The 18,113-nt window shown below is 49.2% G+C and overlaps 1 protein-coding gene across 2 annotated transcripts in view; it reads right to left on the reverse strand.

Annotated features, from left to right (window-relative positions):
• Positions 1-4,313: 4,313 nt before the first annotated feature.
• WBP1L (WW domain binding protein 1 like) overlaps positions 4,314-18,113 on the reverse strand; it is a 53,864-nt gene continuing 40,064 nt past the window's right edge. For both annotated transcript variants that reach the window (XM_014852070.3, XM_014852075.3), the window contains exons 2-4: positions 17,965-18,067; positions 8,688-8,849; positions 4,314-7,329 (exon numbers count right to left, since the gene is read on the reverse strand). In XM_014852070.3, the coding sequence (XP_014707556.3) occupies positions 6,587-7,329; positions 8,688-8,849; positions 17,965-18,067 (1,008 nt within the window). In that variant the 3' untranslated portion in view covers positions 4,314-6,586. The remainder of the gene's footprint in view (positions 7,330-8,687; positions 8,850-17,964; positions 18,068-18,113) is intronic.

Raw genomic sequence — 18,113 nt, forward strand, 5'->3', positions numbered from 1 at the left:
GTGTTGTCATATATAGACCGAGTGACCATGGGCAACTTACTCGGCCTTCTTTTTTTTTTTTTAATTTTTCCTTTTTCTCCCCACCCCAGTACACAGTTGTGTATTTTTAGTTGTGGGTCCTTCTAGTTGTGGCATGTGGGATGCCGCCTCTGCATGGCCTGATGAGTGGTGCCATGTCCGCGCCCAGGATCGGAACCAGCAAAACTCTGGGCCGCTGAAGCGGAGCATGCAAACTTAACCACTTGGCCACGGGGCCGGCCCCCTTGGCCTTCTTAAACCTCTGTTTTCTCATCTGTAATATGGGTGGCTGAGACGTGCGTAGAAACAGTATCACCAACCTCAGGGCATTGCTGAGCATCAAACGTGGACATAACGTGTTCAGTGCCTCGATAATTACTGGCTTTATTATCATTGCCTCTATCCACATCCGCAAAAGAAGTCCTTCTCTAAGGGTTTTTCACACGCATCTCCCAAAGGCCACCAGCTTGGGTAGGAGGGGGAGCGGGTATGTCCAGACGGGTCCACTGACAGGACCTCCAGGAACCCCCCTTGCGGCTCCGGATGGCCCTGCCTGCTGCCCCCTCCTTCCCTCCGGAGCCAGGGCAGGCTGGCAGCTGGGAAGTGGGTGGAGCGCCCAGAGATAAACTTTTCATGGCTCCAGCACAGAGGGTGTTTTGTAACATTTTCCAGTGGCATTAGGTTTCTTGAGGCTTCTGGTGAGAAGATGAGCAATGGAAGGTTAAGCTGTGGCGAGGAGCAGGCTTACACAGGGGAAGGGGAGCTCGAGAGCAAACACAAACGCTCTTCTCCGCCTCACAAGCCGCCAGAAGGCTCTCTTTCAATCTCCTCAGAGGAAGAGCAAAACACTCTTGCAGGGAAAAGATACAAAGAAGACCCAAAGAGCTTTAACTCTTGAGAATTTTACCATGTTTCCAAGGGGTTATGCCCTCCCTGGAAGCTGACACTGACCTGCCACAGGGACCACCTCTCCCAGGCGTGATGCCACTGCGGCACTGAGGGGCTCTGGCAGGCGAGGTGAGGCCTGGCTAGGCGTGGGGGCCTCTGGGTGCTTGTGAGGAGGCCGGGGGAGGGGAAGAGGAGATAAAGGAGCTCCTGAGGAAAGGTGTCTGGTTCACCTCTCACCATGCTGCTCTCCTGCTCAGTACCCTTTCTCCGGTTCCCTCTCACCTTTGAAAAGAAATCAGAAGTTCTTCAGGTGGCTTGTGAGCACCGACATTACAACTCTTCACTGTCCAGCCAACCAGTTAATTGCATGGGTTTTGGAGTCAACCAATGTGGGTTCAAATCCTGGCTCTACCACTTATTAGCTGTGTGATCCTGGACAAGTTAGTCAACTCCTCTGAATGCCTCAACCCCATTAACAAAGCAGGAATAATTATAGTCCATACCGCGGAGGGCTGTTTTGAGGCTAAAATGAAAAAACATAGGTAAGATGCTTACACAAATCCCTGCATTGTGTGAACAGTCAATAGATCAAACAATAAAGATAAATTAAAATATTTTTATTACCAGTTTATCTCTTCAGCTTCATCCCGTCACTTCCCAGAATGCAGTGACATAGAAAGAGTAAATTGCTCGCAGGTTTAGACATGACACCCACACTCTCCTGTTCCAGGCCTCCCAGGCTCTTTTGTGCTTTTTAGCACCTGGCACATAGTAGGCACTCAATAATCTGCAGAACAAACATTTGCCTAGAATTCACTTTACACCTTTCTTCACCTGGCAAGCTCAGTTTAGAGGTCCCTGGGGGGTCCTGGAAGGCTGCCCTGAACCCATATGTGGGCTACATCCTCTTTCACAGCATCCTGTGCGCAGACGCTTCATGGTACTCACCATGTGCTACTAAAACCACTTCTGTGCCTTCTTTCCTCTCTAGACCATTAGTCTTGCAAAGAGGAGCCAGAGCTCAGGCATATTGTCATTCCCGATGCCTACACCACAGGGCAGGTGCTTGATAAATGCTTAGCTCTTAAGTAAAGCCGGTCACTTGCTCCCAGGCTGGAAACTCGCATCCCAAATACCTCCCAGGACCCACCGCCCTTCCCAGCAGGTTTGGCCAATAGTCAGCCAAACCCACTTCCTGCTCCTTCTCCGGAGTCAAACCCTGGTTTTTGCCTCCTGGCTGAAAACAGGAAACTGGAGAATGGGGAGTTTCTTGAAATTCTCGTTCATCAAAGCTATTCTGTTTTGTGCTTCAGGGCACTGGTACTGTCTCCACCTGAACTCGGTCACCTGGGCAATAGACAGCCAGTGCTCTACCTCACGAGAGAAATGAGTGACTCAGGGACCCAGGCGCCTGCGGTTCAGGGAGGGGGCCCTAGAACCCTGGGTATCAAGGGTTCATGCACAGCCTCTGGCACACAGCCCCCAAGAGTTGTATCAGTTTGTTTCTGTGCCACTCAGACGTTAGCTTAAAAAAGGCAGGCGTGATTTTCTCCCCCAGTTCTTTCCTGTGGCTTTAGAACAGAGCTGTCTTCAGTTGCTAACATGGCTCCCCTGGGGTTACTTGGAAGAGCCCAACAGTTTAGAAGGAACTAGACAGCAACCACCCCACTGGAGTCACTGAAGGGCCAGGACAGGGTCCTCTGGCCCAGGGTCAAAGATGGGGGCAGGAATATGTCTGGCTTGACTCTTAGAAACAGTAGAGCTGACTGCAGGGTGAACCCAGGGGCTAGGGAAGAGATGCTCTCTGCTAGCATCTCCCCATTCCTCAGCCCAGGTGCTCCACCTGGGGAGACAGGAAGCCCTTCTGGGAGGGTTCCGAGGATGCGCATCGTCTTGCTTTGCCCCCAGACAAGTCTTGCTGGGTGGGGCTGCCCCCCTTCCTGGGCAGAGGCAGAGGGCTGTTCTTTCCCCTCCAGCAGGGCCTTAGACCTGACTCAAAGTTCTAAGAGGATGGACTGTCTTAAACAAAGGGCAAAATGACAATGAACCTTAGGAAAGAATCATTGGCCCAGGATGGCCGATGTTGGCACACCAGTCGCGCCACACCCCCGCCCACCGATGGGCTAAAAAGCAGTTCTGAGGATCCTGCTTGGTATGCAAGACCTCAAACTACATTCCACCACCTGTTAAGATTCTTTGAATCTGTATTACTCACTTCATCTCAACCTACCTCATATTGTTGACTATTTCACACAGGTATGACTATAATTTAGCTAACTATAATTTAACATTTGGAGGGCAGGGGCTTTGTCTTATGTCTTTCCTGTTCTCCTTAGCATGCAGCACAGTGCTGGGCACAAAGTGGGAGACTCAATAATACATATTTTGTGCATTATTTGTGCCTGTCCACACTTCTATCACATCCTTCAGAGAGATCTCATGGCGTGCTTGCTTCCTTTTAAATGTCATGTTTTAGCTTCGGGGTACCTGACAAAACTTGTTTCTGCTATTTGGGGCCTGATTTTAACCTATTTGTGAGATTTTACAAAGTATTACAACATCACAAATATACCCTTGGCAGAGAGAGGGTTTGGGGGAAATTCCTCAGGACAAAGTGTGGCCTCAGCAGCAGCACTGCCCAGCTTTCTCTGGGCCCTGCAGTTTCTGCCTGGCCCAGGAGCCTGTCCCCAACTGCCATGTGACTTCTCTCAGCCTCTGTGTGGAGAAGGAAAAAGAGCCTGCAGTCAGGAATCTTGAGGTGCGACCCCCGAAGTCTGAGGAAGAGGAACAAGGAGCATGGTGCTGCAAGAAAAAAGAGCAGTAGAATTTTTAGGATCAATTTTATTTGGGCTTCTCACAGTGGTTAGAGCCACTCTGTCTTCAGAACAATCACAGCAGAGGAAATGCGTCACCGAGACTGCCCAGAAAAGTCTGACCAGCTGAATCTTATTGCTTAAAATACACATATTCACAATAACTGACAAATGGTGATGTGCCTCACACAGGAATGTGTTAGCGTTTGCAAATCTTCCGACTGTAGCACCAAACCCTCACCGACCCCTTCCTTCTCATTCACCTGGAAAACCAGACTCGATCAAATCTCCCGGCCCCCTAACTAGTCCCGACTCCCTATTTCCCTCGCTCCCACGCAGGGTAGCCTCCCATAGCAGGGGCCAGGCTGTGCCGGCTGGAATCAAGCCCAGCTCCACCGGCTGCATTTTTTCTTCTCGTGCCTTTAGGGTAGGACGCTGCAGTGAACACTCGGACCAGTTCCCCACTCTAACTGGGGAAGGAAACTTGAGAGGGCCAGAATTCATCCATTTGATCAGTTAACTGAAGAAGGATTCATTTTGGTAAAACTTGATCTCCTTTGAGACACTTCAGTGAGTTGTTTGGGTTTTTTAAAAAAAAAAAAAAAACAGGTGGAAGGAAAGGCATCTGAGGGCTGCTGATGCACTCCCGCCCCGCGCCACACACCGGCTTGCCTGCATGCAGTGGACCTCAGCAGAGGGAGGTAAGCCCGATGGCACTGCGGTATCCGCCAAACCCTCCTGGCAGTTCTGGGCAGGGCGGCCGTCTGGGCCACAACTAGTCCAAGCTTGTCACTGAAGATCCAGTCAAGCTTCTGTCTGAAGTTCCACCTTTGCCTTCTGTCCCGAGTGGCTGTGGACACCCCCTGGGGGCTGAGATGGAGGGCCAGGAGCAGCCGAGGGAGGCAGACAGGTTCAGAGCACGTTTCCACAACAGGGAACAGAACACAGGCCTCTGAGCGTCCACGGAGCAATGTGCAAATTGCAGTGATGGGTAGAGTAAAACCTCTACTTCGAGCACAGTATCTCTGGCAAACACAGGGGACTGCCGTCGACAATGCTGCTGAATACACCCGAGTACACAGTCAGACATTTGTTCAGTAAACAGTAAATGCGTAAAATAAATTACCTTGAGAGGGCCATATCTGCTCCAAACGTGTGGTTAACGCATGCAGAATGGCTGCCATTCAAAGTATATTCACAGGAAAACAGGGCTGGGGGCTCACACACAACAGACAGACACACACAGGTTATCCAAAAAGTCACTGTGTATGGACTTCACTTTGTTCAACATGGATTTTGGTTTTGTGGACTCCAAACGCAGACACTCGTTCACCTCACAGCCTTGGATTTGTCTATTTTTGTATACATACATATATATATATATTTGTTTTTTTTTCCTTTCTTATCATAACATCAATGCCTTGTCTGAATGTCATCGTTCAAAAGTCGGGGAAGAACCAAACTCTTCGTATGAACAGGGCTGGACAGGGAATGTTAGTTTCAGCTATTCGCTTTCTCCATTCAGACTATTCCTACCAAAGTACGACTAGTTATCTGAAGTCAAACCACAGTAATAAGGATCCTACTGTCCTGGATGGCTGCCTTCACGCTCCTACCTGAGCCACTTAGGCTCTTTACAAAGGCTACAAAAATTAGCTACCCCACTCAAAGCCGGGAGGCAGGGAAAGGGCATAAAAATCACAGATAACAAAGGCATTTTTTCCAAGTGGTCAGTTAAAAATAAAAACCAACTTATTCAGAATCAAGAGAAAATACTGTGGGAGACCAGGCTATGGGGCTGCCTGTTCTCCAGACCCACAGCCTCCTCATTTGTTCATACAGAACCGTGAGACCTCAAGGCCTGCAGACTGTGTGCTTGGGATGGGGAGAGCCCTGGTCACCTGTGGGCACAGACCAATGGGGAGAGATGCAGAAAGCTGCACCTCTGTCCACAGCCATGGCTTAGGGCCTCCTGCGCACCCGCAGAAGTTCCAGGATACCCCCACCCAAGCCTGCACACAAAACATCTCCTTCTGGCTCTATACAGCAGCCAGGCTCTTTCAAGGCCAACTTGGGAAAGAGCCACAAACTTCCCTTTTCCAGAACAGAATTCTTGCCTGCCCACTGGTAAAGTTCTTGTTTTCAGCTCGCTTTTGTTTTTTTTTTTAAAAACAAAAACCCAAAAGAGAAGGTGGTATAATTTTCCATACCTGAACCAGTCTGTAGCCAGCCAGAACCTGCTCAGAAGGGCCCCTCAAGGATGCACAGTGGGGCATCAATGTTGTCACCAGGAATTTGAGAGAGCAACAAGCCCCCTACCAACCTACCCCTCCAACTGCCGGTCAGCTCTCCTCCTCCCAGAGGATTAGCCCAATTCTGGCTCTGCAGACACCGGCAGCGAGGGGTAACAATCTTTGGGCCTCTGTAGGCTTCCTTTGTCACCCAGGGCTGAGACACAGCAAGGTTCTCTTAAACTAACACCAGAGCATAAATTCACTCCATCACCAAGAGTCACCTCAGGGCACAGTCTCAGCTCCCTTCCTTGAGGGCTTCTAAAACACAAATCTCTTTGACTCCAGCAGGCAGTGATATATGACTTGAAAAGGGGACAAAGGGGACAGAGGTGGGGTATGAGGAATGAGTCTCAGAATCAACTTCTCAGCCCTCCAACACTGTGCTTCTGTGGGGGCAGACGCATCCACGCCCCCATACTGTACCTGGAGATGTAGGAAAATGCAGGAGCGGAGGGGGGAAAAAAAAGAATGAAGTGGCTGTCCCACTTTTTCTGAAAGTCATTTAATGCTTCTCTCGTGGTTCTCCCCTACCCTGGTTGCTCTGCCAAGTTCTCGGGCGCAGCAGGGCCTGCTCTAGCTAGGGGAGCTGCTGCTCTGGGAGTTTGGGGAGTCCTGCTCATTGATGGTGTTCAGCAGCAGGCATGCAGGCGGCCGCGGCAGGTGGGCGTGCCCGGGCTCTCGGGCCTGCTCCCCGGAGGGCTGGCAGAGCCCTTCCTCCTCGTCGCCAGGGGGCCGCACGTGGCAGCTGTCACAGAAGTCCAGGGGCCCATCCAGAGCATCGTCAATGAGCGCGTTGAACTCTTTGAGGTCGTCATCATGGTGGCCCCGGTTGCACACACACACCTCGATGCCTGAGTCCCCTGTGAAGCGGCGATGTCTGCCAGGCGTCTTGTCTTTGTTGTCGGGGAGGGCGGTGCCCTGCTCAGAGCTGTAATCTTTCAGCAGCTCCTCCTTACATTCTGAATCCTTGTCCAGGAAGGCCCCAGGGTCCAGCTCCCCCAGGCCGGCCACAGAGCCACTGGGCTCCATTCCGGGGGCTTTGGAGGCTGCTGGGTCAGCTGGCACGTCGGAGGGCTCAGGGTCTGCGATGCTCGGGGGTCTCGTGCTGCTTCTGCTGGGCCCAGACAAGGGGCTGCTTGGAGCCCCCTGGGAGCCCCTGGTGGGATCGGCGCCTGGGGGGCTGCTGCCTGCAGGGCCACACTGCGCAGGCAGCTGCTGCTGCTGCTGGAGCTGGAAGGCACTGTATGGTGGGGGAGGAGTTGGAGGTCGGTTCACCACTTCCTCATAAGGAGGTAGTAAATAGTTTGGCAAAAACCCTAAAATGGGGAGGTAGGGAGGAGAAATTACTGCACTGGCAATTGTTCTAGGACAGGCTGCAAAGCTCACACTAACACGTCTCTCCCCACCCCAAGCATACCCACCAAGTGACGGCTACAGCTCTCGGTTTCGGGCAGGGCAGGGGGTTGGGGGCAATTTTGCTGAGAAAGAGGGATAGATTGGGAGTGACCTAATAGAGCTTCTTGAAATCTGAGAGCCCTTGAAGTGGCTTCCAGGCAAAAGCTTCTCGCCTGTCTGCAGTTAAGGCTGAGGGTTGGGCAAATGTGGTGGATGGCCAAGAGATCACGTCTGCCCGGAATGGATCTGTTTCCACATGCACGCAAGTCTCATGTTTCCTGCTCAGACTGAGTCCTCCATGTACGTCCCACAGGCTTCAGGGTCAGGGACCCTGAATTAAGACTTCCTGACCACTTTTTTCTCCCCCCTAACCCTTCCAAATGTATACTATGAACAGAGCCTTTTTGTTGGAGGTTAGGAATCTGTATTGTCTCTCACTCTAGTGGGGCTAGAGGCGGTCTGGAAAGACAAACCAAACCCCATCCTGATTCAGAGCAAGAGCAGGTGGGTTACCAGTGAAGGGTGAGGGGCCTGTCATCGGATGCTTATTAAGAACATGCCAGGTGAGTTATCTTTTGAATGTGCTGAATGCCTTGAGGTACAGATGATCCGATTATAACAATAATTGCTAGTATTTATTGAGCACTTACTACATGCCAGGCACTGTGTTAAGCAGTTCACCCTGCTAGATGTGGAATTCCACATTCGTGACCCCTTTATTCTGTAGGACACACTGCAGAATGGCTTTGGACAAGCTGCACAGCTGGGGTTCCAGTGACCATTTGAGAGGTCCTGAGTAAGGAACCCCAGGGGAGTCAGGTGAGCGTCCTTCAGCGAGTCAACAAACTTCTTGGTTCTCAGGAAGTCCCAATGTCACCCCCCACACCTGTCCCTTTCATGACAGCCTCTGCTCAGGCATATCACATGGCAGTGAGCAAAATGGGAGGATTTCAGGCCACTGAACTCTGAATCTCAATTCACTCACATCATACGCCATCCAACCACCTGTCTAAAAAAGTCTGCTAAAGGAGCAGAGACCTGGTCAGAACCCAGCCAGTGTGGATGTGGAATAGCCCAGTGACTTCAGGAAGCAGCATCCACAGTACTGGCTCCTCTGTGTTAAAGGCGAGTGCCCCCTTGTTCCCGTACTTTCGAGACCCTCCTCTGCACCAAGCAAGGGGCGCAGACCCCCTATGACCATGGGGGCTCTGACCACCGATGCACAGTCTGCGCGTCCTGGGCTCCTGAGGGTAGGGTTGGGTGGCTTTGGTGTACGTACTGAAATAAAATGGCAGCGCTGAGTAATTGTGGGCTTCCCGGTAGGCGATCAGGTTGATTTCGTGCTGCCGCTGCTGGGCCTGCAGGCGGTGCTTGGCTCGGCGGTGGTGGCACACGCAGCAGCAGCTCAGGATGATGATGATGGTCCACACCAGCCAGAACCCTGGGGGTGGGGAGGTGAGACAAGAGAGGCATGCGCACACAGTGAACACCAGCCAGAGAGGGCAGCTCTCAGAACAGGGAGGTCTTGGGACAGCACCTGCTTGGTCGAAGCTGGCACTGTCGGGCCTCACTCAGTAAACTGACATTTAGAACTTGTGTTCAATTTTCATAAATGTTTTTGTCAGAGTAAAAGACACATGGGATGCAAGAGGGCAGGAACCTAAGAATGATGACAATAAAGGAGGTCACTCACTGCAGGGCACCTCCAGGGACCTTGGGGGAAGGGAAGAGTGTCGAGGCATCTCTCTAGCACCATTGGTCCCCCCGTATTTTAGGTCTGGTGGGCATTACATATGCTCACCCTTCAGGACAGTGTACTCTTCCTCTCTTAAGAGATCTCTGAGAAAACGCTTCGGCCTCCTTTGGTGCCCATCTCTCCCCCAGTCCTGCTCTAGCCCAGAGGGACAGCTCCCAGGCTCGCTTCCTGCTGCTAACACGGGGCTCTTCACCAACAGCAAAGAGCCCCTCAAAATCTCCACAACTCAGCAGATTCCCAACTGCAAGGGGCCTCGGAGGGGCCGCCCGACAAAGGCAAACTTAGGGTTCTCCTGCTATCACCAAAGAACAGGGGCTTTTCTCCACCATGTATGCCTCCATAACACAAGAGTCACTCAAGTTAGTGGTGGAAAAATTCTAATTGCCTCAGGTCCATCTCTTCCCTAGAGAGTGTAAATGACTTCCTCTGCTCTTGGTATAATCTGGTACAATTCCATCTCCCACTGTCACAAACAATCCGCTCCCACCTCCCTTTGGCCCGCTGCTGCGTTAGACTTGGGGCCACTGGCAGCCTCCCCTTCTTCCTCCCTGCTCTGGAGAGGGCTAGAGGAACAGGGGCAAGACCCGCAGCTCTCTCTTCTCTGGGGGGAATATTTCTTCTCGTTTCCCACTGTGTTCTCCTGGACTGTACTCAGAGAATCTCGGCAAATCCCAAAATAAGACCCCTCCCCAATCTTCAAATGTATGCAGAAAAGCCTTCTAAGTATTTTTTCCAAATTAATGAGGAATTTTTCTTTAGAAAAAAATATATATACATATAGAGGGGGAAAAACTGGGAGGAAAAACACAAAAATAATGACATCTTTAAGTAGTGCGATCATGAGAAATTTTGATTTTCTCCTCCTAATTATTTTCTTCTTTCAAATTATAAAGCTGGAAACAGAGTAAATTAAAACTTAAAAATATCTGTGACTAATTTTATTTTTGCTGGCTTTTATTAAAAAAAATTAGTATATTTCTGGATAGATTTTTTAATTCCTCTGGGAATATATTCAGACAATGAAATGATATGAATCATTAAAAAATTGTTCATAGAATACTATTTTTGACATATACAGATGTTTCTTCTATTAAATGAAAACAGTTACAAAACACAATCCTAATTTTTGTTTAAAAAAAAAAGTATATATAGACGTCTAGAAGGATGATCAAGAAGCTAGCCACAAGGTCACTCCTGGATGACAGGACAGACTTTCTGGTACAAGCTCCCTCATTTTTGGCTTATCTGCATCTCCTAATTTTTCTAAGATAAACATCTACTTCTCTGAAATAAAAAGAGTATTTTTTTCTCAATAAATGATTTATCTGAAGAATAAGTTTAAGGTAAGTTGTTATTAAATGAGAATAGATATTAATGTTCATTTGTTCTCTATTCCCGAATAACTTCAATTTTTTCCATTACAAATGATATGTATCTTTTATCATCTGCTTTGTAATTATAAATGTGTGTTTAGAATTTAAGTATTTCCACATGTATCTCTCGTCAGGATGAGTTAACATCGTTAAAAAAAAAAAAAAGCCTGCCTCTCCCCACAAGCAGACTTGTAAATGAATAAACACTGATTTTTTTCCGTTTGTACCAGAACATGATATTCTGAAAGGTCCCACTGACATTTAGGGTGTGGCCTCTGGCAGGGGCCCTTTCTGTCTCCCAGGGGTGTCTCTGCTGAATCTCCCCACAAAGCCGCCCCAAGCCGGTGGGACGGTATGCAGCACAGCCACCCGGCCCTGGCCGTCTGGCAACACCTAACTGCTGTCGGCACGTGTCAGCGTTCAACGGGACCTTCTGCTGAGGTCTGGCAACAAGAGAACAGGCGGAGGACAATGGGTGGAGGACTTTTTCCCTTTTTCCCATGAGCAGACAGAAAAATCCCATTCCTAAGCAGAGAACATAAACATCAGTTGAAGTCAGAAGTCTCCCTTGTGGTCCTTCCCAGATCCACTACTGACATTTGCTGAATTTAACTTGGATTTCTCTCCTGCTGCTGGCTGACTGAAGACTAAACACTGATAGAGGAGCCCTTAGGGAATGGTGCTGAGGCCAGAAGCGGGCTCTGGAGTGGATAGGCCACCTGATGCCCTCCTAGGACATCTTCTCCAGCCCCTGCCATCCAGTCAGCTCCCAGCTTCCTGGGGTGGGGTTGCGCCCAAGGGAGGCAGCACAAATAAGCACAGTGCACTCTGCTGAAGAGCCTGGCCCCAAGTCTATTTTAGAGTCACATCTAACAGATTCTGGGCTAACCACTCTTTCAATTACCAACATTTCTCTTACTTGCCCAGCATAATCTCACAATCCTTTATACTTATACTTCTGTATTACTCCCAATAGATAATCAGCATCGAACTCTATTTTTTTTTTTTTTTTTTACAGATTTTATTTTTCCTTCTTCTCCCCAAAGTCCCTTGGTACATAGTTGTATATACTAGTCGTAGGTCCTTCTGGTTGTGCTGTGTGGGACGTTGCCTCAGCATGACCTGATGAGCGGTGCTAGGTCCACACCCAGGATCCAAACTGGCGAAACCCTGGGCTGCGGAAGCGGAGTGTGCGAACCTCCCCACTTGCCCTTGGGGTCGGCCACTCTATTATTTTTTAGTGTCCCAGTCATTTTTCAGTAGTTTCTTACCTAAGGGTAAACCAACTTTTAACTCTTATGCTGCAATATATATGATCTAAGGCAACATTTCTCAGCTTTTATAACATGCTTTTTTTTTAAACCCATGCTTTTAACAGGAAAAATCTCCTGCACTGGTTTTCATGTTGGCCAAACATTTCTGATTCTCCTCTCTGTCTCTGGGCATATGGGTAACCTTGAACTTCCTGGCCCCCCTTATGACTGGGTGCAGTTTGGGGACTGGTTCTAACTAATGAATTGGGATTAGAAGTGACATATGTCACTTAGAGGCCAGAACATTTCTTGCTGATGTGAGAAGTCTCTATTATATTAGTCTGCCTTCTATCATTGGCAACATTTCAGACAGTGACTTCAGGGTCAGTCTGGCCCCAGAGGATGATGAAGTGGCAACACAGCTCCCATCCAACCTGCAATGGACATACAGTGTGAGCGGGAAATAAACCTGTTGTTTTCGGCCACTAGGATTCTGGACTTGTTTGTTACTGTGGCATAACCTGGGCTATCCTGACTGATGCAATGTGTTTATAAGCTTTTCTGGGGGAGAGGATTTAAAGTATTCATCAGATTCTTAAGGGAATTCTTGATTCAGAGAAAGGCTTAGATCCACTGAACTAGAAGCATAATAGAAAAAGAGGACTTTTTTTTTTTTTTTAAGGATTGGCACCTGGGCTAACAACTGTTGCCAATCTTCTTTTTTTAATCTCCCCAAACCCCCCCATACACAGTTGCATATCTTAGTTGCATGTCCTTCTAGTTGTGGGATATGGGACGCCGCCTCAACATGGCCTGACGAGTGGTGCCATGTCCGAACCCAGGATCCAAACGCGAACTTAACCACTCGGCCACGGAGCCAGCCCCAAGAGGACTTTTTTTTAAAGGAAAAATTAAGCAGGGCAGAAGGAGACTGGGGAAAGAAATGAGACAAGTGGAACACATATCCTTGACAAAACTGCCTTAGTCATATCTAACATAGCACCAGAAAACACACGTTTATTGAAATTCCACCAGCCTACTTCTTTTCACATGGTATCATGGGTAGAAAAATTCTCCCCATGACGTACCAGTTGTATGGTGTTCCCTAAGTCTCAAACTGAGTTCTGATTTCTTCATTTCTAATATAGCATCACAAAGGATTATTTGTGTGCATTAAGAGTGGGGGAACACTAACTTGGGAGCAGAATGGGCCTAGAGGCATGATAGAGTATTAGCCGAAGTCCAGAAAAGACCCCTAATGAGCTGGTCCCACTTAATGGAGTTAATGTGGGGGGCAGGAGGTATTCTTGTCCAACTCTCACAAAATGGATTCTCTTGGGAGCAATTCTAGTCAAAGTAGTGTCCCATAAACTTTAAAAGGGGGAATATCGAGACTAGTCCCTATGGAGTTGTACAAACTTCTGATCTCACTAGATTTCACAAACAAGGGAGAAAGCTTAAAAAAGGTACACCCAATGAAAGAGACACACAGAGAAAGACAGGAGCATGCTCGCCTCCCCAAACACACACATACCCAGAGATTATATTTCCCAAAGACAACTCAGAAGATTGTGACCTCATGGTGAGGAGCATTTGTCATGCTAAGCAAAACGGAAAACATGTTTTTAAAAACAATCACAGTTCAATGTAGGAACTGAGTCATGTGCCCCAGAGCTCACTATAAACTTGGGAAAACACCACTCCCCAACTGGCAGGAAATTCCTCATTAGGAAGCCAAAGCGTACTGTAAATTAGTGCTCCCTCTACCCTACAGGATGGTGGGTGACCTCCCTGGCCCCCTCTGGCTCTCAGCAGGCGCTCCTGACGTTGCCACTGTGGAAAAGGCCTGAATCTGGGAAATGAAGATTTTAGAGGACTGGCAAAAATCTGGAAAGACCGGACTAGTTTCCTATAAGCATGACTGCAGATATAGAAGAGGCAGATGTCCTGGGTTCAAATTCCAGCTCAGAAAACCATTTCCTAGCTTTGTGACCTTGGTCACTTTGTTTTCACCTCCCTTATCTGTAAAATGGGGAGAATAACGGTCTCCGCCTTCCTTGGTCATCGTGAGGACTAAATGGGTTAACATGTGTAGGGCACTCAGGACCGCGCCTGGTGTCCTTTACGTCCTCCAGCTCATTACTACTGTTGTTGCTGTCGGCAGGACCACAGACAGGAAGAGTTTCCTTTAAATTTCCCTTTAAACTCCAAAAAGTATTCCATAAAAAAGCAAAAGGAGGAACAAGTCCAAAGTCTGTTTCTAGGTTCTATGCTTGCCTAAATTCATTGGAAAACCAGCCCACCTGCTACTGATCAACCTGCCTTTGTCCAGAAGCCCGGAACACTAGGGAGCCGGGGTCCAATCGGGGCTAGGAAGGAGGCCCCAGCTCCCTTCTGTCCACTCTCTGCTCAGGATGGCAGACGCCGTGGGCCTTCCTTAAAAGCAGCTCAACAATGGATATTTTAAGACAAACTTAAAGAAAAAGAGTTAGCAGGTGAAAAGCTGGGCAGCATTAACTGGATTTGCTAATAGTCCGTTTCATGTTGCCTCCGGGAAATTCCACTGCCCAGAAACATTGCCCTTTCCCCTACTACTGCCCAACCAGGGAAAACTGACGCCTGAGTGAAGGTCTCCCAAATTATCTCAGGAGCAGAAATCCCCAACTAGACGTCCCCCTGGAAAATGGAGCTTGGTGTTGGAAAGAACCCTGGGATGAGAGCCGGGAAAGCAGGTTCTCAGGAGGTGCCCTGACCCTCTGACTCAGCTGCAACCACTGAACAGTTACTTAGTGCCCTGGTCCCGAGAAATGGGGACAACAGGCGTACCCAGAGGGCTGTTATTGGGATGAAATGAGGTGATGGGCATGAAGACCTCACTTAGGGCCTGGTACGTAGGACAGGTCTGTGCACATTAGCACCCTCATCTGCCCTGTCTTCCCAGGCAAGCCCCAAGGCCCCAGGGGAAGGGTCAACACTGTGATGCATACTCCGTTGTTTCCCATGCGCTCCAGGACTACGGTGGTCCTCTGCCCGAGAAGTCCTTCTACCCTTCTCCATGTATTTAAATCCTACCCACCCTTTAAGGCCCACTTCAAATGCCACCTCTTCCATGTAGCCTGCCTGAATCCTGTCCAGACAAAGCAGATTCTCCTTTTGAAATATTCACAACAGTTCTGGTACATACATTCCACTCTTTACTTTGCATTACTAGTGGGGCACCTTGTCTTTTCTCTCTGCTAGGAAATTCCCTTCTTGATGGCAAACATTATATCTCCCCACAGTTCCTAAAACGGAAGAGGCCACAGCAGCCAGTAGGAATTTGGTAGAACTGCAAATTCTCAGGTCCATCTCAGACCTATTGAATCAAAAACTGGGAGTAGGGCCCAGAAATCTCTTTTAATAAGCCCTCCAGGAAATTTGGATGCTTGCCAAAGTTCAAGAACCACTGGAATAAGAGTTTGCTGAATGAATAAATGATTGAATGATGAGTGCTATAAAATACAAGTGCCACAAAAATGCACGGGATGATGATAATAGTAATGATGACTAGTCCTTCTAGCCTCAACCACTGCACTGGTAAAGCAGGTCCTATGCTTCCTGTCTGATGCAGGCCCAGTAGTGACTGCTGGCTCCGGTTACAACAGACTGAAAAGACATGGGGGAAAGGGTGCTGACCAAAGTTTGACAAGGTCTGTGTATGCTTGAGTGTGTGTGTAAAGTGGGTTGTGTGCATGTGTGTATGTGAGACAGTCCTCAGCACACAGGAAAATTCAGCTTAGTAGAGGTAAAACAACGGTTGGTGGAAATGGCATTTTTTTCCCCCGGAGGCCATCCCTGTCGGCAACTATGGTTAAAGAGGTACTCTGTCTGATGAAAACTCGCCAAGGATTTCCTGGCGGAGATTTTTTTCCTTCCAAAGGAAAGAGACAAAAAGAATAATCCAAAGCCCATTACTTTCACATTTCAGGCAAAGTTTAGAGGCAATTAGAGGGAGCAGGGTTCAAAGCAACAAAAAATGCAGTCTTGATGAGAACTGAAGGGGCTCGTTCCAACACTCAACCCCCCTCCTCTACACATCGGGCAGAGGCCAGGACCTTAATAAGGAGGAAAACCAAAGAACTCTGAGGGAGCAGGACACTCATGGGGCATCTCCTGACCAAGAAGCCATTGCTGGGCACAGATGAGAGGAAAGTTCTGCTTTTACAGTCTCCATGCCTCCAGAACTTGGAAAGCATGGGCCAACTGGTATAAAGGCGAGTCTTTTCTCCCCTGCAAACAATGGTCTCTGTCTGGCCTCTTCCTCTCCCCAACTGACCGTAACTGGAGAGAGAATTAGCTACTCATGCAGCTCTTCCTCTGGCTATCTTTAAGCCTTGGGGTGACGTGCCTGGTTCCCAGACTGCCTTCCTGTCCCCGCCACCCCACCCCCCCACCTGGGCTTTGGTGACCCAATTCTGGTGACTACTGAGTGCTCTGCCAACCGCCCAGGAGGCTCTGTCAATCTAAGATGGGGCCATCAGCAACTCCATTCCTTTCCGCAACTGATGCCGCCTGGGCCGGGCCCCAGAAAAATAAACTGTAGCTCTGTGGCTTTTTGGCAGCCCAGCTTCAATTTTTGTTTTAACAAGGGGTGGGAGGAAGAATTTGAACCCTGTGGTTATCTGCATTTTAAAACATTTAAACACAGTCTGTCCACCTGCTTGGCACTCTGTGTCCTCCAGTAAGGCCCCTAGCCCCACCCCTTCTAAAATAGCAGCAACAATTCTGGGCCTGCCTCTGCTGCTGCTAATGTACGCGGAGGACTGGTGGGGACATCCTGAGCCCTGTCCCCTCCTTGGGGGAGGAGTCTGCACTTGACAGCCCCTGAGATTTCTCAGAAAGGCAGATGAGCTGGTCCTCAGTCCTCGAAAGGGAAGGAGGCGGGTGAGGAAAGGTCTTGTTCGTAGGAACCATTCCCACTGGCTACAAGACACGTTTGCATTTGGAGGAAGAGATTTTCCAGCCAAGAGTCTAATTTCCTTTCCATAGCAAACAACAGCCCTTCCAGCTGCTATCTGACCATTTCAGAAAAGGCTGTGGAGGCAACGGGCAGATCAGAAAGAAGGGGAAAAAGGTCAGGGGTGATGGAGGCAGTAAGGGTGCAGTTTGACAAACAAGCCGACAGTTTGTTTCCAAACGGGGGGAGTGATGGGGGCTTAGAATTATCTGGGGAAACAGACTATTGTTTCCTCTCTCGACAAACAGTTGTGAGAACCACTGAAGTGCTGGTCACCGGGGGCCTCTGCCCTAAAGACTCTGCCCTCCTCTCCTTCTTTGTCCAGCATCCTACAGTGTCTGGTCTGAGCTCCAAGAAGATCAGAGTGCAAAGTGTGTCAGTGAACTCTCCAAGCCTGGGTCACTCCCTGAAGACCACAGCAATGTCACCACTCCTGTGCAATGCTGGAAGGTACAAGGGGTCCCAGCCTCAACCAAAGCAGTGGCAAGAAAAGGATTGTCTCCACATGGCATTTAGCTAACAGTAACAGCTTAGGTACACTGGAGAAGCTTCCAGACACTTCAGTTTGAGAACTGGAGAAGAAACAAAGGGGCTCGAACTTCTAGACTCTGTCTCTCCAGGAGGGCTCCATAGGCAGGGACCTAGGGAAAGTTTAATCCCTTTGAGAGGGCCCCTCAGAAACAGAGGCAGCTCCTCGATGCCCTATGGGGAATTCTGGAAGCCCCTGTGGTTCTTACAAGAAAATGGCATTCCAGCCATCCACAGAGCCCAGCCCAGGATTCACAGCAGTGTGGCTGCTGCAACCTCTCTTTGCCAAGATGGCAAGCCTGGGTGTCTGGGCTGGCCCAAGGAAGGATCTAAGCTGTTGTCACTGCTCAGCACACACTGGAGAGGGCATCGAAGAGAAGCCCAGGCAGGAGTTCCTGCAGCAGCCCTGGTAGTCACGGCCTCTTAAGAGAGCTCAGACCATATTCTCCGATCTTCAGCCCACGGCGTCCAAACAGCAGCAGAGCTCTCCACCCGGCAAAGGACCCGCCTCTGGAACCCGGAAACAGACTCCACTCGCCAATGCTGCCCCCGAGAGAACGAGAAAAGGGCTCCCCAGCCTGAAGCTTCCCAACGAGCAGAGGTGGTAACCAGGACCCTGGGGATCAAGAAACCCCTGGGCAAGGACTTACACCAGAGTTCATAGTAGTAGTTGCAGCACTGAGACTGCCCGCAGCAGTGTCCTGTGTCACAGATGTAGCTTTGATTGTTGGTACCCACACAGGTTTCCTTATCCTAAAAAAAATCAAAAAGCATTTCAGCATATTAAATTATAGCATTT

The sequence above is a fragment of the Equus asinus genome, chromosome 2 (genome assembly GCF_041296235.1).
Source record: "Equus asinus isolate D_3611 breed Donkey chromosome 2, EquAss-T2T_v2, whole genome shotgun sequence".
NCBI lineage: Eukaryota > Metazoa > Chordata > Mammalia > Perissodactyla > Equidae > Equus > Equus asinus.